At 34.6% G+C, this 26,052-nt stretch overlaps 3 protein-coding genes across 7 annotated transcripts; 1 reads left to right on the forward strand and 2 right to left on the reverse strand.

The window, feature by feature from the left end:
* Positions 1 to 772: 772 nt before the first annotated feature.
* LOC121252617 (protein TIFY 4B-like) lies at positions 773 to 6,700 on the reverse strand. 2 transcript variants are annotated; one of them, XM_041152349.1, is made up of 9 exons: positions 6,404 to 6,700; positions 6,110 to 6,219; positions 5,594 to 5,748; positions 4,289 to 4,379; positions 4,051 to 4,216; positions 3,545 to 3,604; positions 1,882 to 1,939; positions 1,563 to 1,774; positions 773 to 1,284 (listed from the first exon to the last, which is right to left on the reverse strand). In XM_041152349.1, exons 1-9 carry the CDS (start codon positions 6,519 to 6,521, stop codon positions 1,268 to 1,270), a joined length of 987 nt encoding a protein of 328 aa, XP_041008283.1. In that variant the 5' UTR covers positions 6,522 to 6,700; the 3' UTR covers positions 773 to 1,267. The 2 variants fall into 2 exon arrangements, with proteins under 2 accessions (XP_041008283.1, XP_041008275.1); XM_041152341.1 differs by having other exon boundaries at positions 1,882 to 1,945.
* Positions 6,701 to 14,527: 7,827 nt separating this feature from the next.
* LOC121252658 (EPIDERMAL PATTERNING FACTOR-like protein 4) lies at positions 14,528 to 15,372 on the forward strand. The gene is made up of 2 exons (XM_041152394.1): positions 14,528 to 14,775; positions 14,850 to 15,372. Exons 1-2 carry the CDS (start codon positions 14,664 to 14,666, stop codon positions 15,101 to 15,103), a joined length of 366 nt encoding a protein of 121 aa, XP_041008328.1. The 5' UTR covers positions 14,528 to 14,663; the 3' UTR covers positions 15,104 to 15,372.
* Positions 15,373 to 17,577: 2,205 nt separating this feature from the next.
* Positions 17,578 to 25,837, reverse strand: LOC121252632 (DNA-directed RNA polymerase III subunit rpc9-like). 4 transcript variants are annotated; one of them, XM_041152368.1, is made up of 6 exons: positions 25,762 to 25,830; positions 23,906 to 23,995; positions 23,590 to 23,707; positions 23,323 to 23,475; positions 21,055 to 21,287; positions 17,578 to 17,826 (listed from the first exon to the last, which is right to left on the reverse strand). In XM_041152368.1, the coding sequence occupies exons 2-5, from the start codon at positions 23,911 to 23,913 to the stop codon at positions 21,099 to 21,101; spliced, it is 468 nt and encodes a 155-aa protein (XP_041008302.1). In that variant the 5' UTR covers positions 23,914 to 23,995; positions 25,762 to 25,830; the 3' UTR covers positions 17,578 to 17,826; positions 21,055 to 21,098. The 4 variants fall into 4 exon arrangements, with proteins under 4 accessions (XP_041008302.1, XP_041008315.1, XP_041008294.1 ...); XM_041152381.1 differs by lacking the exon at positions 17,578 to 17,826 and adding an exon at positions 20,755 to 20,837 and having other exon boundaries at positions 25,762 to 25,837; XM_041152360.1 differs by lacking the exon at positions 17,578 to 17,826 and having other exon boundaries at positions 20,880 to 21,287; positions 25,762 to 25,834.
* Between the last annotated feature and the right edge of the window lie 215 nt (positions 25,838 to 26,052).

Below are 26,052 nucleotides of genomic sequence, written 5' to 3' on the forward strand. Positions count from 1 at the left end.
TAAGATTTAAAAAAGTTAAATTATTTATTATATTTTATGTTAAAATTTAAAAAAATTATAATGATAAGTTGAGAATCCAAATGTACCGAACGTAGAAGCTTTTGGTTGACTTTAAGACTTAATTCAGGATGAATTATACAACTTTTATAGTTGTTCGAATGAATTACTTGGGCATTCTAACAACAATAATGCTACCATGCCCATTCATTTTATCCCCTCGTTTTAACCATTTCTATATTTAAATTTTTTCTTAAATTTTTTTCTTTTATTTACTAATTAAGGCAGTAATTATTAGTACATTGATATTTTTTTATATTTTTTAAAAATGTTTAGAAATGATAAAAAAATATGATTAAAAAAATTAAGGCACGCCCAGCTGTCACTTTAAAAATATGAGTTTGGCTTCTTTTAGAAGTCAAACTCATTTCAACTCACCTCAACTCATCATTACAACTTTTTCAAATTTTAACACAAAATATAATAAACAATTCAACTTTTTCAAATCCTAAAATAATAATAATATTAAAAAATAATATTATAACAATATTTTATCATCTCAACTCAACTCAGTTCAACATCCAAACGTAACCTTACAATAAATACTGTGAGAACTATTTTATATATTTTAACTCCTGCTCAAAGGTCTTCAAAGTTCAAATTCAAGAATTTAGGAGATGTGGAAACAGAGAACACGCCACTCAACGAACAAGTGTCAGTCACCCATATAATAATAATAACAATAACAATAATAATAATAATAATAATAATAATAATAATAAAATCATTGCTCAAAACCACCACTATTGGGACCCATTAACAAGCCCATCCCTGTTGCCACTGCTGCCACTCTTATACCACCACTGGCAATCACCTTCTCTTTAGAATGCCATTTACATTAACTTGTAGAATAATGCTTTGAGCGTAGCAAAAGATGGGCATGCATTTTACACAACTAAAAGACTGGCTGCCTGCAGCTCTAATTTCAACAAAAATCTCTCTCCAAAAAGATAAACTCCTAAGGATGGCAAAATGATTCTTCAAGTTACAAAATTGTTCAGGTTAGTGTGAACTCGTACCATTCAGAACAGAGGATTGTCCGACAGTAAAAGACTTCACTATCCGTAAGCCAGCCCAAACATGCAAAAGGCATGCCTTGGAGGGGGCTGTCAAATCGGTTCCCACTTCGCCCTGTATGTTTGACATTGATCATCAAATAGGGCTCTCTATTTAACTTCCAACAACGTCTGACCCAAACGGTTGTTCCAATTTAGCATTCTTGGACATCTGCAATGCAGCCAACGTGCAATCCATGAATGAAGGATGACCAGTTCACGAGGTATCAGTTGCGTTTACATAACCACTTCCAAATGAATACTAGCCGTATAGTTGGTCAAGAAGAGAAACTCCAATAAATTACAGGGTTGGTATTACAAATTGCTGGATTGACATCCGCATAATATCTATGCTCACAGCGACTATCTGTTTTGTGACATTATTCTCATTTTCAAAGTTAAACATATAACACGTCATGAAAGATGCAGAGAAAGAACCACTGAGCTTACCTTTGTCATTGAGATCAACAGCTAGACCAGCACTCTTTAGCTGATTATTGACAGAGCTAACCAACACTTGTAGTGGTCCATGCTGGGGTGGAGAGCGTGTGCCACTCTGGCCAGATTTCCCATTTGAGGCATGTGTCCTCACATGATGGTTTAAAGCCATCTCCAAGCTAGAAGTCGTCGATACTGTACTTTTCTTACTCTTTAATCTTCCCCTTAAAAAAATGTGAGCAGAAAAAGGAAAAAAAATAAAAAAGCAAGTAGTGAGCTTGAAGACTTGAAAAGAATTCCAGCATGAAGTTTATTCTCCTTCGGTACCTACCTGTCTTTTCGCTTTTCGCGATATCTCTGCAGTGAGACTTTTCTGTTCGCCTGACCCTCTACATCTTAAGAAAGACCGCAAAAAGGTTTAAGGGGTAAATAACTTTTGATTGGCAGGGGAGCTTCTTTAATTAATTAATTCCCCTAAAATTCTATCATCAGTCTCCCATAACATGCAAAGAGGCCTCATCAAGTGAAAATCTTTGACATGCCTTTAAATGTGTCTTTTTAGGTCTTCGCTCTTATGGCAGTGCACAAGAGGGAGATATAAAGTTTCAAATGGCAGTGCATGGCATGCTTTGAAAAGCAGAAGCAAATGCTGGGCATAGCATGAAGAAAGGAGAGGTTGCCAAGTAAATAAATATTTTTATGCAAATGAAATTCTATTACAAGCGCAAGGGGTGCAACCCACTAACACAGGATGTACATGTATATAATATGAGTCCATGTATATCTTTTCTCATGTCACTTGAACAAATGTGCTGTAATCCCTAGGGGTTGGCTCAAGTGGTAAAAGTCTTGGTAGTATACTCCCTGCAGGTCTAAGATTCGAATCCTCTTGGGTGCAAACAATTTATAAGGGCCATCGAAGTGGGGGAAATTCCCCTTTCCCTTGAATTACTAGAGATGCACTTGCAGGAAACTCTTTGCCAAGGGTTTGTGCACTCACGGGATTAGTCGGGACATTGTTCTTAGACACCTGATACCAATAAAAAAAAAAAAAAAAAAACTTGAACAAATGTGCTGTAAAAATGTGTTGTGAAAAAAATAATTTATTGCTTTATCTAGCTTCCTAATTTCAAAACTGTGAAATGTACCTACGAGACATTCCATAAATGTTTTTTTCAGTCTATTGCAAGAGGCAAGGCCACCCTCCCCATCTAAAAGGGTTTGAAGAGTCTCACCCTTGGCCCTGTGGCCCAACAAACCTGTGAGGCACTCATGGAGCCCATTAGATTGGATATTAGTTTCAGTAAGAGTATGCTTCTTCACCTTAATTTGGTGGCAAAACCCCTGTCAGGCAGCAATTTATGGCTCGTTTGTTTTCAGAGATGAGATGAGATGAGTTAAGATTAAAGTTAAAAAGTTGAATAAAATATTGTTAGAATATATTTTTTAATATTATTTTTGTTTTGAGATTTGAAAAAGTTGAATTGTTTATTTTATTTTGTATGAGGATTTGAGAAAGTTATAATGATGAGGTGAGATAAGATGAGATGTTTCCTGAAAACAAACGAGGCCTTAAAGAGTAACTTGGCCTCTAGGTTTTGGGCAAGGTCTAGAGAAAACCCACTAATTTGTCTCAGTCGAGGAAATATTGTTCACAAGAATGTCATTTCACACCTCAACAAAAGCACCCAAGTTTTGTTTTGGGGATACACTCCATTTCAGCATGCAAGTGCTTAGGATTTAGCTATACAAGTAAACCATTTAGAACATATATATATATATATCCTTGGCCACTTTGGTATTTCTGCACAGTAATTTCTTTATGTAAAAGAAAAGACAGAATGATAAACAAATAAATTACTATTGCAGAACTGTAATCATCGATAACTTTTTATCCCTGAACACTTGGAAAAAATAAATCATCCTTGAATGATAGACATGACAATTAAATGCAAATTGCAGTATGCTATAAATTGCAGATTGAAGTTTCTTACCAGGGTCACAATTAATGTTCACGTTGTCCCCAAACTGTTGAGCATATTCTGTCATCTTCTCTGTTAAATCAAGACAAAATCACCAGTTACCTTCCTACCTCTCTCAAAAGTTCTCTTTTTAGTATAGGTACTTTAACATAGTCGATGACTCGATTGTGAAAGAATTTGAAGCATCTTATTGTTTGAGAATGTTTAGGAACTTGGTCTAGAAAACTCTAAAGCATTGTGTACAAAAACCAGCAAAACAAGACCAGTACAGACAGCCTGCATCTCAGAAAACAACCTCCTTAAAACAATGAAGTCCTTATCACTTTGGGCAGTTATTTGAAAAGTCAAGGGAAGAACAAAGTGAGATGCCAAGAACATAAACGGGATCTACTTCTATATTCAGTACATGTAGCTTTAACATGGTTTCACTTACAGCTGAAGCAATCTGAGATTAAAAAAAATGCATACATCCAATAGCACTCAAAGAGTAAGCTAGGAAATTGTTTATAAAAATTTACCTGTTTGCATAATCAGTGAGGTTGTGGTACTAGGAGGAATAAGACGATCTCTGTCACTCACTGTCTGTAAATGGCATGGAAAGGACCAAAGAGATGCAGCCCTACCAAGGATATCATCTTGAAGCAAATGGCTCGGACTTGCCGCTAAGTGCATGATTGCCCGTGCCTGCAAATCCACATATTGTTGTTATAAGACCAACATGTCTGGAGTTACCTCCAGGAGTCCACACATCATTACCTTATCAGTTGGCACTCCATCATACACATTCAGCTTGCCACTGTAGAAAATCGTCATTTGCCCCACTAACCCATTTATTGCACATGGACTCCTGCAGCCACATTGTCAAATACTTCTTATTAAAACTTATCAGAAGAAAACAGGTTCCTAAACTAGAATGAAATGTGGCCTAAATTCAATCACCATTGTATTTGTAAATGTGTGGCTGTTAACTAAAATATTGACATGTTCTGCCACTCTAACAGAAAGTAGCCATAGAAGTTGCACTTTTTTAAGTATTAACAAAAGGGAAAAAAAAACAATTGTCTATACTTGTCCTCAAACTCAGCACTAAAAGAGAAGAACATTGGTTCTTCCTCAATTTCAGCTGCTACCAAGCTATTTGGTGCTAGAGACATTTGCAATTTGCAGAAGGGTACAGGAGTAGAACAAAGAGGCAAAGAAGGAAAATAAATGTGTGTGATGAAGTTATTAGGCATACAAGCTCTGGTGTGGAAAAGCCTTTATCATGCTGTGAAAGCTAACCACCCAACCATAAGAGAAAATTTCAAATAAAGGAATTCAGATCAGAAACCGTTTTCTAGTAGAAATATTAACCAAGTCCAAAACATGGCTTCCAGATAAGGAATTGACAATGGGGTGACAAATCGCACTAATCAGGATGGTTCACTAAAAGTAAACCTGACCAAGTTGAATGGGCTTTTTCAATCTAAAAGGATTTGTAGCCAAAAAACTGAAAAAAATTTCTGGAAACAAGCCACAAAGTTTAAATTTTATGTAAATTCTTCTTCATACCATGGCTTGCTCAACGGTGTACAAAGCCTCGACAGTAACAGACACAGTTTCATATCATTGTGATCTATACATGGATGTGCATAACAATCTCCATTTCATTGCATAGTAGGGATGAATGCTTATATGGCGCTAGGAAAGAATGGATCAAGTAAAGTGGCCAGTCCGGTGAAATTGAATTGGTGCTATTAAGTTCGCCCGTTCAAGAGTAATGTTTCATATAGTCGTATGCGGCGCGTTCAAGAGTAATGTTTCGTACAGTCGTGCGCAAATGCTGCGCAATCTTTTTAAAAAATAGTGAGTCTACTATTAAAAAATTAATTTTTTTAATAAAAGTTATTTATTTACTCATTTTTTTTAAAGAGATTGCGCAGTACTTAAGCACTCGACTGCAAATAAATAGTTTCATTTCTCCTACGCCAGAATTCCATTTAGTAAATTGCAAATAAATAATTCCAGTAGCTAATCAGAGCACATAAGCCATATCCACATACGTTATGCAGAAAATCAGACCTGGGACTAATGACAATGTTATCTACATCAGTTGGTCGCTCCGCGGAAGGAGCCGATTTCGGCAGATCCTTTCTTCCCCGTGCTGCTTCTGCCGATAACGAAACCCGGACATCAGGACTCGGTTCCTTAACCGAATCAACTGAATTTGACGTTACCTACAAATAAGTAATTAATTCATTTGACAAGCTCCGATATTTACATTGTCAAATTAAACTATAAAAAAAAATTTAAAAAAAAAACTCTTTTTAGTGGGAAAAAGGCATTGTTTGGTAGTTGAGAAAGTGCTGGATAATATTACAAAAAGAAAGCAAGTTCAAGTCAGCCTTTTTTCCACATTTGGGTCAAACAACCACTAACTTTTTAAACTAGTGGCACTGTCCTAGAAAAACAAAGGATTGTTCTAATTTATAATAAGATCATATAAGACTTTTTCCTTCCTCGTTTCCTAGATTTACTAGAAAACCAAACGGGGAGGGGTATGTGCGTGGGAAACTCGCGCGACTGCGAAAAAACAACCTTCCGGAGAGCGCCATCGCCGGAATCGTGGTTGGTCGGTTCGAGCAGAGCTTTGAGGGAAATCACCTGCTGGATCGCTTGAGATTTGTTCCACGAAGGCCTGCGCATTCCTGTAAGGACACGTGTCATTCTCTGTCTTTTTAAAATTTTTTATTTAAAAACAAGTTCTGTTTACAATAATACAGAGAGAGAGAGAGAGAGAGTGTGTAGAGAGCTGGTTGCGCTTGATATTCAGGGAGCAGGAAGTACGGAGGAAGGTGAAGGGGCAAAATGGGAAAGGGGAGGAAAAAAAACCTTTGTCTTTAAGGTATTTGCGGCAGTCTTCGCGGGTAAGCTGGGAAATGTCTTCCTCGGTGAGCTGGTTGAGGGGTTTGTCGAGTATGGGCCGAAACGTCGTCCTTGCGGCGTTCATGGCGAGTATTCCGCCCGACGGTGGCACTGATCTGCACAATTCCTTTGTAAATTTGGTTGTGTTTCGAGCGTGTCAGCCGGAGAGAGAGAGAGTTGTGAGAGAATGTATGTGGATTCCAGTCTCCAGACTCGGAGAGGAAGAGAGGGTGCGACGTCTCTCCTCTTTGCTAGGGGTTAGGATGCACCCTAGGATGCCACGTACCACACTGTCTGAATTATTATAGTCTAAACCAACTCTGCTATTTATTATTTATTATTTTATATTCTTTTAGAAATAATTTCTACAAATTTTAAATATACGAGTTCTATATAGATTCTTGTTAAAAAAAAAAACAGATTTTGCCTAAAAAAATAATTTTTTTATTAATAAAATTCACTTTTCCACAAAAAAAAATTTATATAGAACTTACACTTTCACCAAAATTATTCTATTTAGGCATCATTTTCAAAGCATTGATTTGACCCTTTCGTATCACTTATAGCAAAATTAAAGATATAAATACTCTTTTATGTTTTAAAATATTTTTATGTTAATTGAAGAAATTAATTTTTTCACAAATAGAATTTTTTTTTAATAAATGTAGACTCGTGCGTTATAAATTATTTATTTTAGGATGGCATATCATTCTATGACAATTATTTATTTACAACTATCAATAAAAAATATTTTTCGTTTTTTCTTACCATTTGGAAGCTGGTTATATTTTTTTAAGTAGTGCTATAATTTTATTTATTTTTTATTTACAAAATTAAATTTGTTATTTTTTGTTTAATTTTAAATTTTATGATTTTCAATATATTAATAAATGATATTGAAGAAAAAAAAATTTTATAAATTTTTATTAACTAAATTTAGCATTTTCCATTTTTTTTTTTTTTTTTAATCTTAGTTGCTGGTTCTGTGTATACTGACGAGTATTGGACTGACTCTAGGGGTATTACTTACGGTACGCTGAGTTGTCTTCGGACAAGTTGAAGTCGTCAAGGCTCTAAAGATTAATGTCGTAAATCTAGGCCCGACCATGTGTAGGCCTGACATTACACTTCTTTTTATGGCCCAGTAAACACCTCCTCAAGCCCTACCTGGCTTCCCCCAACGTTTTTTTTGAAACGGTGGTTAATTGGTCTTTATTATTCTTATTATAAAAGTCTTATATTTATAAATGATTTTATATATATAATTAAATTTATAATTATAAAAATAGATTTATAATTTGACATATTACATCGAATTATATAAATCTGTAAATTTCTTTTTATTAAATCTCGAAGCATTTATTTAAAAAAGTATTGAGCTAATATTTTTATGTGGGAGCGACAATATTAAACTGGTAAAATCCGATGTCTAAGAAACAGGTGTAATGGTTGCTTCCTGCCATGGTTTTACAGTACAGATGCCTACTATAGCTATTTTTTTTTAAAGTGAGGTGGGTGGGTCCGCTTCGTGCCAGAAGCTCCATCCCCCCGGGGAGCACTCTCCTCTTGTATTTACCCATTCTCCGCTGCCAATTACTAATCGGAAAATATTAGTATGTGCTTGAGTTTATTTTTTATTTTGATTGTTTATTTGTTTAATTTTTTTAAATTATTTTTTACTTATTAATTAAAAAAGTGATTTTTAATATACTGATATATTTTTATTTTTAAAAGATATTAAAAAAAAAAGATAAAAATAAAAAAGTAACTTTGAGCACTACTCTCTTACTAAGAGCATTTTTATTGGATTAGTTACATGTTAAATTCAATAAAAAATTAACTATTGAACCATAAAATGTATCATATTGGAATAGTTATATTCCAAATATTTGGAATATAGTTACAATAATTTCTAAATTTGAAAGATACTATTTATTCATCAAATCTATTTTATATCATTTATTTCTCTCTCTCGAATCTCTATCAACTTTTTATTTTTAACCCATAATTTAATTAGAATATGATTACTAATTAATATATAATATTATAAATAGTACTAAAATATGATGAAATAAAATAATTTTATAATTAAAAAAATTAAAATATTTTTAAAATTATTAATTACTCATGAATAAATAGATAATCTAATGTAGAGATTTAATGTGAATAACCAAAGTTAAATTCATTTTTTATTATTTTATTGTCATATAATAAAAAAATAACTATTCTAATGTGAAGATTTATGTGAATGAAATAGTTAAAAGTTAAATTTATCTTATATTCATCAAAAATATATTTTAATTTTAGATAATCTAATAAGAGTGTTCTAATTAAGTCTTTTATAAACATTCGAATGACAGAACATCGTTGCCATTTGAAATGACAAAAATAAGGATTGCAATATTAGTTTTCAATGACGGTAAGCATTTGTTTTTATATGTCTTTTTAAGATAAATAAAAATAATTCAACTTATATTTAACTTAAATTTTTTAAATATGTGATGATTTTATCTGGTATTAAAAAAAAGATATTGAATTTAAATTTTGACTCTACATATATTACATTTAATTAAATATTTTAAGTATTCGGCCCACTTATTGAGAAACAATTTGGTCCACGTAACGTGAAATTAAGTGTTAAGATAATTTTGATTTTATTTTAATCCTCTGTCAAACAAGCAAACCAGATTTAAATCCTCACGTTCATTTAGAAATATTGTTGAACATTTGAAAGATTTTCATCTTCAATCAGACTATATGATGAGTCGTCCGTCGTCCCGTCACGTACTCACAACTTGCGTGGCATGTAATTGCCATAAATGATACCCATCGAACCCAAAATCCAGCCATAGCCGAGATAGTAGGGTAGGCCCGCAATTGCAGAAGAAAGAACATGCGGCCTCATTAATGGAACCCACCCTAGCTTGCTCCTGGTTTAATTATTTACCACGAAAAAACACAGTGTATTCTTTCTCTCCTTTTCTTCAAACACAAGAATAAATAACTAAAACAACAAGAAGAAGGAACAAAACAGTGGGGTTCCATCGTCCTTGCATGCATGGGCCCAGCTACCACACCATCCGCTTGCCTTCAAAAATTAAAAAGGCCATCGTACATATGCTGTTGGGAATATTTTGAATAATAAATTATTTATATATAAATTAAAAAATATGTAAAATAATAAAAATAAATTAAAAAGAGAAAATTCGTATTAAGTCACATTGTGATAATAGATATTTTTCTTAAAGTAAATTTCCTCGCTTCCAAATTTAAATATGTACTAAACTTTTTGACAATCTACTTACAAGATATAACAACATTGATTTCCGTTAATCTCATTGTCCATGCACACAAAATGAAATTATTAACTGGATATAAAATAGCTAAAACTAAAAAAAAATAAGACAAAAAGGAGGAAGTGTTTCTCTAATTCTGTAGATAATTTTGAGTAAATAATTTTGTGAGTGCAGTTTCCTATTTATAGATAATGAAATGACACTTATAAAAAGTGACATGTAGAATAAAATGACACTTGTGAAAAGTTACAACTTATATAAATAAAATGATACTTGTAAAAAGTTACAACATATGAATGAAATTATACTTCTGAAAAGTTAAAACTTATATAAATGAAATGACATTTGTAAAAAGTCACAAATAAAATAAATAAGCACTTGGGAGAAGTCACAATTTCTCAAATATCAGAGAATGCATTGAAAATTTTCTAATTCACCAAATGACACAACCCTTTGTTTTTTTGACAAACGGTTAAAACTCCTATCCACAAGAGACATGCATTGATTCAAGTTAACATAACACATATTCATTTAAATCTAGAAAACTGAACCGATACATTGAACAATGATAATGGTTGACATTATTTTTTACTTAACATTAAATATTTTAATCATTTTTAAGTTTAAAAATCAACAATCCCCCATCTAATTAAAATATTTTAAAATACATAATAGAATAAGATTTTCATTGGACTAAGTACTATGCATCAGTAAAGGTAGCTTGAGAGTTTGAACATCTACCTAGTACTAACGTGTTTCCATCTGAAAGATTCATGGTAAACCAAGTCTCAAACCAAAATTTTTTAATTCAAGCTTCTCTACGCCACACACATAGTACGACATATATCAGGTTCCTTTCAAGGTCGTGCACCATATCTTAGATTGATGAGTGCTCTAGGGAATAACCCAATTACCATAGACTGCAGCCCCATAGTCACGCTCACATAGGTGAGTCCTCCAAAGGTACATGCAATTCAATACCTCGTCTTAGTCTTAGACTCATTCAAAACATTTCGTTTTTCTTTTGCCATTGCCTAGGGATAAACCTATAATAATATTTTAATAGTGTTATCCAGTCACTCAAGTAGTTTAATCTTTTTATTGAACCTTTTTCTTTGGATCTCCAATCAGTAAGGTTGGGTTGCTGCTACCGATGACCTAATTAATAGGCTTCAATCCCATCTCCCTTGATATACGTATAACTTTCGACTTTGACAATCTTTTTGTCAAATGATCTGCTAGGTTATCTTCAGACTTTACATATTTCAAAATCAGGTATCCATTCTTTATCAAGTATGTTATCGTAGAATGTCTGATATTTAAATGTCTCCTCTTATGATCAACGTGTTTATTATTACAAACACTTATCACAACCTGATTGTCACAAAAAAAGTAAATAACTAGCATTTTTTTTTTAACTAGTTGAATTTCTGATAATAAATTCTTAAGTCACTCCATCTCATGTTTGGTAGTATCCAAAGCTATTAATTCAACCTCCATAGTAGATCATGAAACGACAATTTACTTGAAAGATCTCCAAGCCACAACTACTCCACCGAGAGTGAAAATATATCCACTCATTTTCTTACGATCTACTGTGTTAGTTATCCAACTACCATCACTGTATGCTTCTAATACAGTGTGATACTTATAATATTGAATACTATTTGTCATGGTTCCTCTCAAATATTTAAAAATTTTGTCTAATGCCTTCAAATGAGACTCATCAGGTCTGATGGTATATCTGTAAAATCTACTCACAGCATATGAAATATCAGATCTAGTAGAATTAACAATATAAAGTAACGTACCAATAATCTGAAAATATCTCAATTGTGACACATGATCTCCAAGATTTTTACTTAAATGCAAACAATGATCAAGATGAATACTAACAGGTTTGCATTCAAATCTCTCAAACTTTTTACAAGACAACCCAAAACTCCAAATAAATTAATATTGTGTACTCTACTATTTCAGAGTTCATACGATCTCTTATCAGATCCCTTGATCGGAAGTCTAATCAAGACAAAACAAAATGCAAGTATTGTTTCTCCCACCATTGCTCAAGGAGGCCAAAACTAGAGAGTATGCATTTGACTATATCTACTAAGGTTCTATTTTTTCTTTTAAAAACACCATTTGATTGAGGAGAATATGGAATAGTTTCATCATGTATAATACCATTCTCATCAAAGTATTGAAGCAATTGATTAGAAGAGTATTTACCTCTTCTATCAGACATGATAATTTTAATATTTCTCTTCAATTGCTTTTCAACTTCAATTTTATAGACGACAAATTTACTAAAAGATTCATCTTTTGTTTTCATAAAGTAAAGATAATAAAATTTGGACATATCATCTGTAAAAATAATCAAGTAAAAGAAATGACACATGTGAAAAGTCACAACTTATATAAAAGAAATGATATTTGTGAAATATCACAACTAAAATGAATGAACACTTGTGAGAAGTCACAACTTCTCAAATATTAGAGAATATGTTGAAAAATTTTATAATTCACCCAAGGACATAACTTTTTGTTTGCTTGGCAAGCGGTTAAGACTTTTATACCTAAGAGGCATGTATTAGTTAGAGTCACTATGACACCTATTCATTTATATCTAGACAACCGAATCAATATATTAAACAATAATATTGATTTATATTATTTTTTACTTAACATTAAATATTTTAATATTTTTAGTTTAAAATCTAACACATCCAACATGTTATAAGGAGGAAGAAAGAAAGCCAATAATGGCGGGTTGGGTTTGAAGACTTGACTCAGATGTCCGTCTCGTACATGACACCATCCTATATTTCGCCCACACGTACGTACGAATGCGCACGAGTGTCATCTCCATCAGCAACCCCTAGCTACGTACCTAGCTGTAGAAATGTTTGGTCCCCATCCCCTACAGCTTCCAGCTTACTTTAATTTCCGTATATTTTCATTCTGCACTTTCATATACTTCGTTTCTCTCGCATTTTAAATGAACACGTCTGAGAAAGACTGGGTGTGAATGAAGACGCCGCTAATAAAAGCAACAAAATATATTAGCTAGGGTTTCAAGCAGCTAGCTGACTAACATTAATAATTATTTGACTCATTCATTCTCATTAATTCCGAGCTATATATTCAAGTGATCCCACTTGGGTACGTACGTAGAATTTGAAAATCTGAGACTACCCTTTTAAAGGAAAATGATAGGAATTCCGTTGATGTCCTGCTTTTTAAAAAAAAAAAATTAACAAAAAAATAAAAAAAATTGAGCGGGATAAATGAACAAAATCTCCAAGTGGGAACCCCTATCATTTTCCAAAGTGAAATAGTTTTCTCGCCAAACCCCTTTGAATCCATGCACCTCCTCATTCTCATTTCATTCAAATACACCATAAAATTTTCCCATCTCCCAAATCGCATGCATTCCCTAATCATATTTTATGTGTGTATATATATATATATATATATATTATATGTGATGAGGGAGAATAGTACCATGCGTTAATAGTTAAGGAAGTGACTTTTAATATATTGATGTATTTTTTATTTTTTTAAAATATATAAATATGTTAAAAAATATGAAAAAAATTTAAAAATATGAATTTGTATTAAGCGGCATGCCTAACGATCATTGATGGACGGTAGCTGAGCATGACTCTTTTCCTCGATTGATTTCTTTTGCATAAAATATATTCTTATGTTTCTTGGTATGAATTATGTAAAAGAGAAAAAGAATCTCACGATAAATGTCATGTGTCAAGATTTTATATTAATTAGCTTAAGCTTCTTGTAAGGAGCATACGTACTCATTATGTCAAGACAATCAACCTCCTAAACATGGCTTGACCTAATTATGTTGTCATGTCGATTTCATATTAATAATTAGGTCATTAGATTTTAGGACAATTTTAAGCCGACAAATAATTAAATAAGGTCAATCACCATGATGGAAGCCCAACACGCATAAAAAGAAAAGACAACCCTTTGATCCAGTACTCCCCGTTTACCTTACTTGCATGGGTACGTAAACCCCGCGACGTAATACAACCCTTTTGTCCGTATAAAAAGAAAAAGAAAATATTCATTAACATTTTATCCCTCCTACTCATATTTAATAAGACAAAGTCTTTTTTTTTTTAAAAAAAAAAACCTATTTTAAAATGAATACTATATATTTTGCTATATTTTCAAAGTAGAATTGAATTCCTAACCAAAAAGTATGTGATAGATCACTCAGATTATAGGTTAATTGAGATTGTATTTGAATAGTGAAATATTTTAAAATATTTCGTAAATAATAATAATAAAATAATAAATAATTACGAATAATAAATAATAATAAAATACTCTAAAAATATCTCAAAATATAGGTTAATTGAGTCACTCAAATCGCTTGTGAATTCGCAGATTGATCCATTAATGGCTCAATTATTAATTAGGCCAAATTATATATAGAGTAGCATTTTGGAAGAATGCATGCTCACAACTAGCTCGATCGATCTGAATCGGATCAAATTGCGTAATGTAAATATGTAGCAGCTATCCAAATGGCAATTTCGTAACTATACAGGGAGGATAATAGTATGTACCTTGCTGGACCTGTATTTCAATTTTCATTGGCAAGGCCATCGCAATCACACATCGAACAGTAGTAGGTCCAGATCCCAAACCCACCCACCCCCACCCCGACCCCCTTGGCCACACAATAAAACAAAACTCTCTCTCTCTCTCTCTCTCTCTCTCTCATCTTTTTGGTATGTCTTTGACTTGGACTTGCTCACTCACAGAGTCACACGCTCACACGCAAAATCTACAATAATAGCATCACTCTCTTTCAAACTGCAATCTCTCTCTCACACCTGAGCCATATTTATTGTTCTTCATCAGTACCTGTCGCTAGCTTGACCGGCTCCAGCTCGGCTATGGGCGCACTGCGCCACCGCCACCACCACCGCTGTCGTGTTCTGCAAATTCTCGCAGCCTTAACATTTCTCTTCCTTGCTTCTGCCACAGCCATCTCTCTCTCCTTTCTCGGTAAGCACACATACCCCACCAAACCCTTATCTACATTCTTAACACAGTGACTAATTCTGCCCCTTTTTTGACAGGTAGTGAAGGACCGGGTCTGCAGGGAACGGGAGAGAGACGTAAAGAAGGATCGGGGGCAGTATTTGAGCGGTTTGGACGGAGTCGGAGAGCTCTGGGTTTGGGGTCTTCGCCGCCCACATGCAGATCCAAGTGTGGGATGTGCTTGCCGTGTAAACCCGTCCACGTGCCCATTCATCCTGGTCTGAGCACTCCGCTAGAGTACTACCCAGAAGCATGGCGATGCCAGTGCAGGAACAAGCTCTTTATGCCTTAGAAGAAAGCAGCAGCAAAACCAGAGCTACAAACACAGTGCAGATAAACAAGTAGATATCAATTTTAGTAATAATTTTTAAGTTTTTAACTCATGTCTTGGTCATGGGCTGCCTGCATTGGTGGTTCTTTTTTAGGTTTATCTTATTGTTGCCGTTATTATTACCGAGTTTTGCTTTCTGTAAGGGACAAATGGGATCGTTGGGAATGTAAGAATTTAGGTGTTATCATCGAGAGGGAGCTTCCCATCTCTCTCTCTCTCTGTTAGTTTAATTATGATGATTTTTTTGCCTTTTTTTCTGGGGGGCCTTGCATTTGATGCGAGTTAATTGTGAGACAAAATGGAAGTTAAAGGTGTAATTAATATAACAATCTTCTTAAAATTGGTTTTTGCATACCGACTTATTCTCTCTACTCTACTCGTACATGATGTCAAGCTTTAGTTCAAGGTGCCGTGCCGCTAGGTTTGCCTCAGGAGAAGTAAGAATCTTAAAAAGAGCCGGTTTTACGTCCAGGTTTGAAGATCCATTACATAAATATTAAAGAAGTTTGTGTTAGATAATTAATGAGTATCTACCACTAGCTAGCTTGTACTGTGTGGTATTTAAGCACCTGAGATTTTTATCCTTAGGATTACTTAGTATGGGGTATGTACAAGACATTATTGCACACTCCCTCTGCATTCTGCACATGTACATTAAGTAGTAAATGGATAATAGTCCAGCTGTGGCACGGAGATGGGCAATTGCAGGGTGGATTCAGAGGAGATGATATTTCTAATAATAAAAAAGAATCACTTTTATCCATGTGAATCCAACATGGTTTGGTTTCCATTCTATTGTATGAGCAGCATAGGCAACTATTGAGAAAGAGCATCAAGTAGGGAAAACAAGGACATGGCATTTGTTTGTTTCGTTGTTCTTCTGCATATCCTGCTAACTGGTTTTCCTACCGTACCTTTACCCCCACCTATTTCTTTCATTCATTTCTTTCTTTCTTTCTATACGATCTCTTTCGCTGTTTAAAGATACGACAGCATTCATATCTCTGCGCACATCGATTTTTTATTTTTTCCTCTCTCCATTCTACCTCAAAAGTCTCATAATGGCTTATTTCCATGTTTACCCCCTTTTTAATCTTCCTTATGTCTGAGCCACTAACTGCACCTAAAATAAGACTGGAAGAATGTCAATAGTCAACCCATTCATTGCATTATCGATCCTGCGTATCCAAACTCAGTTTGCTTTTGACTTAATGCATATATTGATGTCAGTTCAACGTAATGAACTCTGAAGACTTTCTTTTCTTTTCTTGTTTTTTTATTTTATTTTTCCAGAAACTGGTGCCTTGCGATCAACCCAACAGGAAAACAAAAAAGAATTTCGTCGACAGGGCGAAGTTTAGAAGAAAATGCCTTGTAGTCAGTGCAAAGCCACAGCCTCAGCAAACTCCTCTTTGATCTTAAATGAGGAGCTATATTTTCCTCTCGATTTGAGAAAAAGAAAGAACAACAGTTCCTACTTTTGTTGACAAACAGTACTGCAATATTATTGGACCAAGTTATGGTAGGCTCAAAATGCACTTTTTAGTTGGCACTGGCCTTACGTTTTCTCTTGACGATCGTATAGTTGCTATCCACACCAATTCTATTAAACTTAACTGTAGTAGATGAGCTCCTACTGTTGTTGTCTTTTACGCCGAATCTATATCCGTGGCAGTGTCTGTATGTGTTAGGGTTAAAAAGAACACTGTATGAAGAAAGGAAAATACTAGTCTTCTTTAAACGGCCAGACCCTCCTTTAAATGGCCACCAAATTCCCTCAACAAGTTAGAGAGAAATAGAGAGTTCTTAAAATCCAGTTCCAGAAGACCCCACAAAAAAATGACATAAATGGTGTGGCATGTTGCTCAGCTGTCCCTTCACGAGGCAGCCTGACATTTTCATTTTATTAGGGTGCGTTTAGTTATTAAATATTTATTAATTCATTTTAATTTATTATTATAATTTTTTTAAATTTTAAAATAATAATAATATTAAAAATAATATTTTAATAATATTTTATCATTTTAATTCAATTTATTTCAACATCTAACTGTGACCTTAATCTATAACCATTTCTGCCTTAACCAATAATTATTTTTATTTTTCTAAAAATTTCTGAATTAATTGAGACAACTTAACAAAGAGATGAGATGGCAGAGAAGGGTGGATCGGTGGCTCCAAAATATATATAATATAAACCATAAAGGTGTAGTCAGCTCGCCCATTCCCCCACGCATACATGCCACACATGACCACACTCACTTTGATTTTCAGAAAGGAAAAGAGAGGTGTAAGATGATTTGTTAGGAAGTGATATTTGATTTGACTGTGTTGTTGGTTCTGCCTGTGATCTAGGTGGTACAGATTTTAGATTTATTTAAGACCTCTCTCTCTCTCTCTAATCTTATCAAACTGTTGGGAGTGCTCTCTTGTCAGTCATTCATACGCTCTGATCCTAATTATTCCAACAACTTTTCTGTGTAATTAAGAATTCAGTAAGAAAACAGTAGCTTAAGATGAATGATCAGTGATCATGACCACCTGAAAAGAAACGACGAACAGAACCAACTGAAAGGGAGGGTCTCTCCCTCTACTTGTAAGATTGTACCGTCGTATACTTGTTTGAGTTGATCTGCAGATCAGCATCGTATTTAGAGCGTCGTAGCCCCTGCTCTACTCTAGATCTGCATCAACATTAAAATCGGACGATTTAGGTATTTTTTTAAATTGATTTTGCGATTATTATTTGTAATTGGGTTCATTCTCACTCATAATATCATCAATCATATAGCTCAACCACACGTATTTAATAAGAAAAAATCTACTCTGCCGCCCACTTATACCACTACGTATATTTTTTTTTCTTTTTATTTAATAAAAAAAAGAAATGATTTTAAATGTATTAATATATTTTTTTAAAATTTTTTAAAATATTTAAATATATTAAAATATATATATAAATAAAAAAAAAAAACTTAAAAAATACTATACAGTAAGACCGAGCGCGCTCTCTGAACTGTAGTGTAGCCCGATTCTTTTAATAATATTTTATATATCCAACACTACAATAACAATCGTTGTCAGAAAAAAAAAAAAAAAAACAAAAAACTCTACAATAACAATCATCTCGATGGATAGAGTAGGTTTGTCGTTTAAAAGATCGTGATTGGTGCTTTAGAAAGCAGAGATAAACGTGGTACTAGTAAAGGGTGAGTGGGTTTCACACTTCCACACGAATTAAGGAGTATTTAATATTTTGCTAATTGTTGAAAGAAAAATATTTACACACATGTGCTAATATTTTTATAATTCTTTTCAATTTATTTTATTTTTTTAAAATTTTTATATAAAATAAAATAAAAATTTTAATTTATTTAAATCATAAAACAAAAATAATATTAAAAAATATAAATCCTAACAATACATTTTTTTAATTTTAATCTAAACTGATTTCATCTCCTCTGTAAAAATAAACAAAGACTAAAATGTTGCCTAGTAAGGATCTTGACAACATTTAACACGAAATTAGGTGTTGTACGTAGTTTGTAGAATTTTCGTTTCCTATATTACACAAATGATATAAACATATAGAATAAATTTTGAATTATTTTAATTCAAAGGTAACGATCATTTTTAGTGTTATTTAAGAACACATAAATGTATGTATGATAGGCGTTTAAGAAATTGAACATGTTACACAGCTGAACGCCTTATCGGAGGAGCTAACTACGTACGTAAAGATGGGACATAAAAGATCAATCAAGGACGGCAAAATCTTAAAAAGTGATAAAGGATACTACACAAAGTATAAACAGCGAGAAAAATAAAAAGATTCAGTAAATTATTTTCTACACGGTTAGTAAAAGCAGATGATACAAGTCCAAAGTTTGACAAAAATTTTCTCGTTCTCTCTCTCCTATTTTCTCTCTCCCATTTTTATTACAGCCACCCAGAAGAGGGTGGAGCTTCGTCTCCTCCCCCTCTCCGATCGCCCAGCTATAGTTTATAGGTTTTTTTTTATTTTCAATTTTTTTGAACCTTTTCCGACGATAGTAACTAGTTGCTTCGATTTGTTGCTTGTCGGCTTTTTTCAACCGCCACGCGCCTCTCTATTCGTCTCCCCAGCCGCCGATTTGTCGGACGAAGGTAGAAATCTGTCCAGATCAGTGGTGCGTATGGCTCACGCACGGCTTACAGTACGCGTGGGCCCCACGCACCACCACACCAGAAGGGATTTCCAGCCGTTACGCCCGGCACCATAGTGGTCAGCGGCCTTAGATATTTCATACCCGCCTGCTCCTTTCTTGCTTAGTGTGGCGTGTGCCTTACACGTGCCACTGCAGTTGATGGTGGCCTTTTGCCGGTGTATTGGATCTTCTAGTTGCTATTCTCTTATGTTCTTGCTTTCCCTAACCAGCGATCAAGATGATATGGTCATGATAGTTTCTTACAGTTAGACCAGATCAACAAAATGCAACGCACCCTTCTCGACTACGACGTTTAGTCGTAAGTTTATAGTCTGTTTATCAGACTATGTCAAAACCGCTTTTGAGCAGTTTCCCCTTGTGGGACTGAGTTGTCAAGCCTTTGACTTAGCTTTTTTTTTTTATTATTTATTTTGGTGTTGCTTTTTGTTTATTATGGGAAGATTGTCGGGAACTCCCACCCTATTGAATCTTATATCATTGTAATTGTTTAGTTTATCTATACTATCTTAACTTGTCCAAAAAAAAAAGTAAAAGCAGATGATTTTGCAGGGAGGGCAGTCAAAACCACACCCACTCTATCGGTGCAGTATATGGCTGCTAAAAGGATATTATAATATTGTCACTGTGTGAGAGCGTTTGCAATTAGATTCGCTATTTCATTACTCAAATTTTGTCTAATATTACCTTCTTTTTTTTTTTGACCTTTTATGTTGAAACATCTATCTAAATTCTATATGATTATAAATATTATGTATTTTCAACTTCACTATTACCTTTTTAAAATCTTTTTCGTAGTATTTAAAAGATCAGACTATATTTTTTAATCAAATAAAATATACCTTGTTTCAAATATAACAATTTATCACGCACACTTATTCGATAGTTTTATAATAAATAGCAAAACATTTATATCGTTTATTCTAATTAAATTAGTATTTTTTTCGTATATTTCCGAATAAAGTCTGCACCTATCTTACGCCTACTTGAATTGAAGAAAGATGGAGAAAAAAATGAAGAATTTGTAGAAGTCTGGATCAAATTTTGTGAGGAATGAGAGAAATCAGGATGAAAAAAATAATATTATTATTCGGGGAGAGAGAAAATAACCTTGAAAAATGGATCATCCTCACTGTGGATGCCTAAGTTACTATTCATCTGCACATATGTTAAACTACTGTAGTTAAAACCACGTATGGGTATGATATACTTAATTCAATGCACATCACTTTTGGGCTTGATCATCCAAAAATTTAACCTTTTAAGAGTAAATGCCTACACACACCATTACCAGTGCTCGAAGGTAATATGCCATTTTTCAGTGTCACGAACAGCAACCAAGATCAAAGATGGTAAAATATATAAATTAACATTTTCCCATAAATATTTCAGCCAAGACCTATTCCTTTGTTCAAGGTATTGGTTGGCTTTATAGGTTCAGGTGGCAGCATCCTTGAACGAATGCAACATCAGTCATCAGCCCAGATTTACTGAAGGCAAGCGCATTTTCCATGCAAGCGTAGACCCGGCTATAGTTTCTAATGCAAAACTTAGCTATAAACTGAACCCGATTAAGGAAACTCACGAGTTGCTGAGCATGTTCATGATCTAATATTAAGCTATAAAACTAATTTAGTATTACCTTTCTCACCTAGCATTCTGTGCATGTTCATGATCTAATATTAATCAATTCACATTTCACACTACCTGATGATTTTGACTAGTTTCGAGTTGAACGGTTTTATAAGGCCTCAACTTCCATCCATTTGTTCCCCAGTTGCAGGTTCGTCTTTGCCACCATCAATATTCTCGGTTTCTTCTTTACCTTCATCAATCCCTCCAGGTTTCAGTTCAATCGGGGGTGGTGGCAACACGTTTTCAACCAACTCTACTAGCTCTTCAACTGCATCTCCAAAACGTTTCTCACATTCCTCAACAATCTGTCAAACATAAAAGAAGTAAATGAATAGTTTTTAAAAAGTATGCATTAGATTTGGAAAATCTTACTTATATTTTCAAACATCAAAGAACCACGTGATGAATAATCTCTGGTCATTATACATTCAAACCATAAAGCACAATTCATTCACCGAGGATAAGTTGATTAATATCTTTTAATGTCTTTGTGAGTACAATCTTCTGACAATCGTTTTTTCCCCAGTAAGTAATCTCCTGACATTCTAATCAAAATCCAATTCCCTAAAGCCTCAGGTTGCACGACTACTACTCACGGTAAATCTGTGTCGTCAAGCGATCCCAGTACACAATCATGTGTCAGTCCAGCAAGGCCTGACTGACAGTCAAAAAGCTGAAACCAGTCATGGGGACAGTACTCGAATGAGCATTATCCAAAGAATAAATATAGATAAAAGCCACTATTGGGAGTATCCATTTTGCACACATGATGTGGCATCATCTAGACCACACATCTCCCTAAGTGAGTGTTGGGAACAATCAACTAGAAGCAACCATGCAGTGAGTGCAAAGTGTGCACTGCTACAATGGCTTCTCTCTAGCATTACTCATCTGACGTGAGGTTAGCCATAGATGGATGCAAGGGGTTTTTTATTAAACTTTCAGAGGATAATTGAAGAAAAAAATGTTCAATATTAAGAAGGATAGAAAATTTAAAACTATCGGTTAGAAAATATATATATGTTGGCTTCTGAACAATATGGGCTTCGTACCCCCCCACAAACACCGATTGTGGGGCAAGCCTTCCAAATTCTGCTGGAAAATTTTGAAAAAGAAACTTATCTCGGAATCCGTTTATGCTAACAGTCAACCTCCGTGGCCAAGAAAGATAAATAACACTGATTTAATTTCTTAACAAGATTAGACGATATCAAACACAACAGTCTAAACTTGGGGTAAAGGTAAGGTTTAACTAAACTGTGAAGAACATGATAGAGATAAACTGTTGGATTGGAGGTGGGTCTTGGGGTCTGAATGTCATAAGGCTAGACCTCTAGAAATTAGCAAAACATTTTGAGTGTTCGTTACTGTTCAATGTCATGGAGTTATGAACTACAGAGGCAGACCAATTGCCATCTCACAGTTTTTTTAAAGAAAAAAGAGCTAGCCTTTTTCCTTTTTTTTTTTTTTTGTTACATTACTTGTCATTTTATCGTGGATGGGTTATCAAGTTGCCTGATTTCTTCAGTCCTATATCCAATTGTATACAAGCCTAGGGAACTTCACCAAGCTTATATATAAGGCTCCTCTTATGACATAAACTTGGAAGCCTAGGAATGGGGGAATTTTACACTCTTAGGGCTATCGGATGGGGAGGATTTACTTTGAATTATATGGGTGTACTTGGGGAAAACTTTTTGCCAAGGGCTTGTGCACCCTAGGGATTAGTCAGTACTTTATCCCAAACACCCTATGCCAATTAAAAAAAAAAGTCTATGAATCTACCGAAAAACACCTAGGAGCAAGAGGTATATCTCTAATTTCTCTCCTCCTAATTATAGTTCTCATCATAACCCTTAGGGATTGGCTTGGGTGGTAAAGGCCTTGGGCTTGGGGGTATGTTCCCCCAGGTCTAAGGTTCAAATCCTTTGGGTGCAAATAATCTCTAGGAGCCATCGGACTAGGAGAATTTTCCCTTGAATTACCCAAGGTGCACTTGCGGGAAACTCCTTGCCGAGAGTCTGTGCACCCCCAAGATTAGTTGGGACGCTGTTCTTGGACACCTGATGCCAATAAAAACAAAAAAAAAAATCATAGTTCTCATCATATGCCAAATATCCTTCTGCTTAATGTTAATTAACATGTACCTATTTGCAGTAAATTCTTAAGCAAGCCTTTTAAGTCAAGGCTCTGCAAAGCCCTTATCCTCATTACAAAATCCCTTACTGCTCAAAACATAAAAGCATATACCAGACATAATGAAATATTCAGGCTTCTAACAATATAAATAACAGAAAAGACCAAAGAAACTATGCTGAAGAAAAACTTTCTACCATTTACCGTATAGATTTCAACAGCAGAAGACGGCCTAATGTTGATAATATTTAGCACCTCGGCCTTTGCAAGGTCATACTTTTTACACCTTTCCAAGAACTCATTGATATTCTCTCTGGTTTGCTTGCAAGCAGCACTCTGAACCAAATAGTCATATACCTGTATATAGGCCCAAGAAGAACAATAGTCCCCACAAAAATTTCACACCATTAATTCCAATAAGAAGAAAAAATGCAGAAGTTTGGATGGCTGTTGAGAAGAGTATAATCAAACCTTGTACTCAGAAGGTGCCACTTTAGCAAGAACCCGAGTAGAATCCTTTGCAGCCCCTTTAGACCGTAGAAAGTCGAGTACTTCAAAATTGGTCAGAGCGCCGGCATTGGCCTCCAAACTGCAAAACCGTTCAGAGACCTTAAGACACATAAAAAACCCAAAATAAAAGAAAAATTGCAAAAACAAACAAATAAACAAAGAGAAGGCATTAAAGGTTTATAATCTACAGACCAAGAGGGTTGGAACTAATTTACAAATAGAAGCCCAATTACCAGAAAGAAACATCAGGGTGACCAAATAAACTGTAAGCACATACCTCTTCATCCCAGGAACTCAGAGACTGAAACTTTGACAGAGAGAATGTAACGCCACGTACCCAGAGGTTCAGGGAGTTTGTTCCTGTCACCTAAAAATCACAACCCAAGAATACAGATACAACTCCAATTAACACAAGAAGCAGCTCCATAACACATAAAACTCCTTTAATCAAAATATATGTTCCTCCGCAAAGACATCCACGAATTTCTCCAACATATATACTAAAGAATATACCCAAAGTCTCAATAAAAGTTATCAATATTCCAAAATATTATTCAAAGAAAAATAACAATTTTCTCCAACATATATAATAAAGAATATCCCCAAAGTCTCGATAAAAGTTATCAATATTCCAAAATATTATTCAAAGAAAAATAACAATTTTCTGAATAAGTCATCTAATCACTTGTACCCTTTGGTACTCATTCCCCTACGCTCAACTAATCACGCCCGTGCTTCCTATTCATGCTCCCTATTTGAAATCTCAAAGTCATCTAAAAAATAATAAGAATAACTGGATGAGTTATCAAAAACTCAATAAGCAGTGAGCCTATACTAGTGTGTAAACATGAGCCAATTATAGAATGTAGAAACAAACAGTTCTCAAAATATGATAGTGGTATTTTCATAAACGTTTCATTTCAATAATAATATACAAAAGACCATTGGCACAAGCATAATTGAAACATTATCATAAACAGAAGCAGATGTCATGTTTACCCCCGTGGCAAGGTTGTGCATGTCTGTAGTTAGCCAAGCAGAACATATCATTTTTCGTAACCAAGGTGATGTACTCAAAACAAAGGCCATGTTTACCCTCGTGGCAGGGCTGTGCATTCTACGGATAGCCAACCAAAACATAAACCACTTTGTCACCAAAATGATTGCACTCAGAACAAAGATCACTATTATATCCCATGGCAAGACTGGAAGCCACTATTATGTCACGTGATTGGGCCGGAGGCCACTATTATGTCTTGTGACGGGGCCATAAATTAGAGTAGAACAGAATATTATGCCTTAGGATTTTCATATGCAATATCATATCATAACAGAGTATTGAGCAAATAAACATGTCAGACTTCATATTCATATTTCATGCAGTAGAGAAACATAGTACAAAAGTTCGCTCATGTATACATTAGTCATGATAAAATATCAGATTTGCAAAGTTCAGAATAGAGACTAGTGCAGAAAATAACCGAAGTTTTCGTAACAAAATATGCAAGTTTTTATCAAATCAACCTCAATCAATTTTAGGCAAAGTCTAGCATAGGTAACCGCTTACCTGACTTTTGCAGAATAATATCTAAGACTAGAACCCAAACCGTAGCAGAATTGCAACCTAGTCCAAAAATATCACTAACATATTTATTACTCATACCAGTACAAAACCAACCTAACTAACAACATTCTATAACCCCAACTATAGCTCAATATGAGCCCTATAAATAACCCATAAATAAAATAGTCCATCATTGTGACTTGGGTTTATAATAGCCGAAGTACAACATCCATACACTACTCCTCCAATAGATTAACCCAACCTCCTTGATTTCCCTTATATTTCACCCCAACGGATATCACGATTTACAACCACTCCCGACACATCGGAATACCAACTCACATTTTTATAATCATTCCCTCCTCCGACCACGACAATCATAAACAAGGGAACCTCCAAACGCCAACCAATCATGAAATCATTTAACTACCAATCCCAACATCAACCAAGCATGAAATTACTCAAATCCCAATTCCAACATCCAATATAGACAATCCAAATCTACCAGTAGCGCCAAACAAAACAGTCACGAATCTCACTATGGTTACGAGGCTAAAGCTCGAGAGTACCTTACCAAATCTCGGAGTGGCGATAGGTCGGATTCAATGGCGTGGCAGCATTGTCTATTGACTTTCGAGATGCTCTGTGACATTGAAGACAACATTATCACCGAATTCGGGATAGTGAGGAAATACACGATGGGGCGAACAAAATGGGACAAAGTGGGAAAAAAGGGGAAGCCGAGACAGACACGAGTGACCAACGCAGACGAGCGGGAGAGAGAGAGAGAGAGAGAGAGAGAGAGACATACCTTGGTTGTGGCGTGGGGCGGCACCCTGGCTCCGGTGACCTTTATCGGT

This window comes from Juglans microcarpa x Juglans regia, chromosome 1D (assembly GCF_004785595.1).
Source record: "Juglans microcarpa x Juglans regia isolate MS1-56 chromosome 1D, Jm3101_v1.0, whole genome shotgun sequence".
NCBI classification, from domain to species: domain Eukaryota; kingdom Viridiplantae; phylum Streptophyta; class Magnoliopsida; order Fagales; family Juglandaceae; genus Juglans; species Juglans microcarpa x Juglans regia.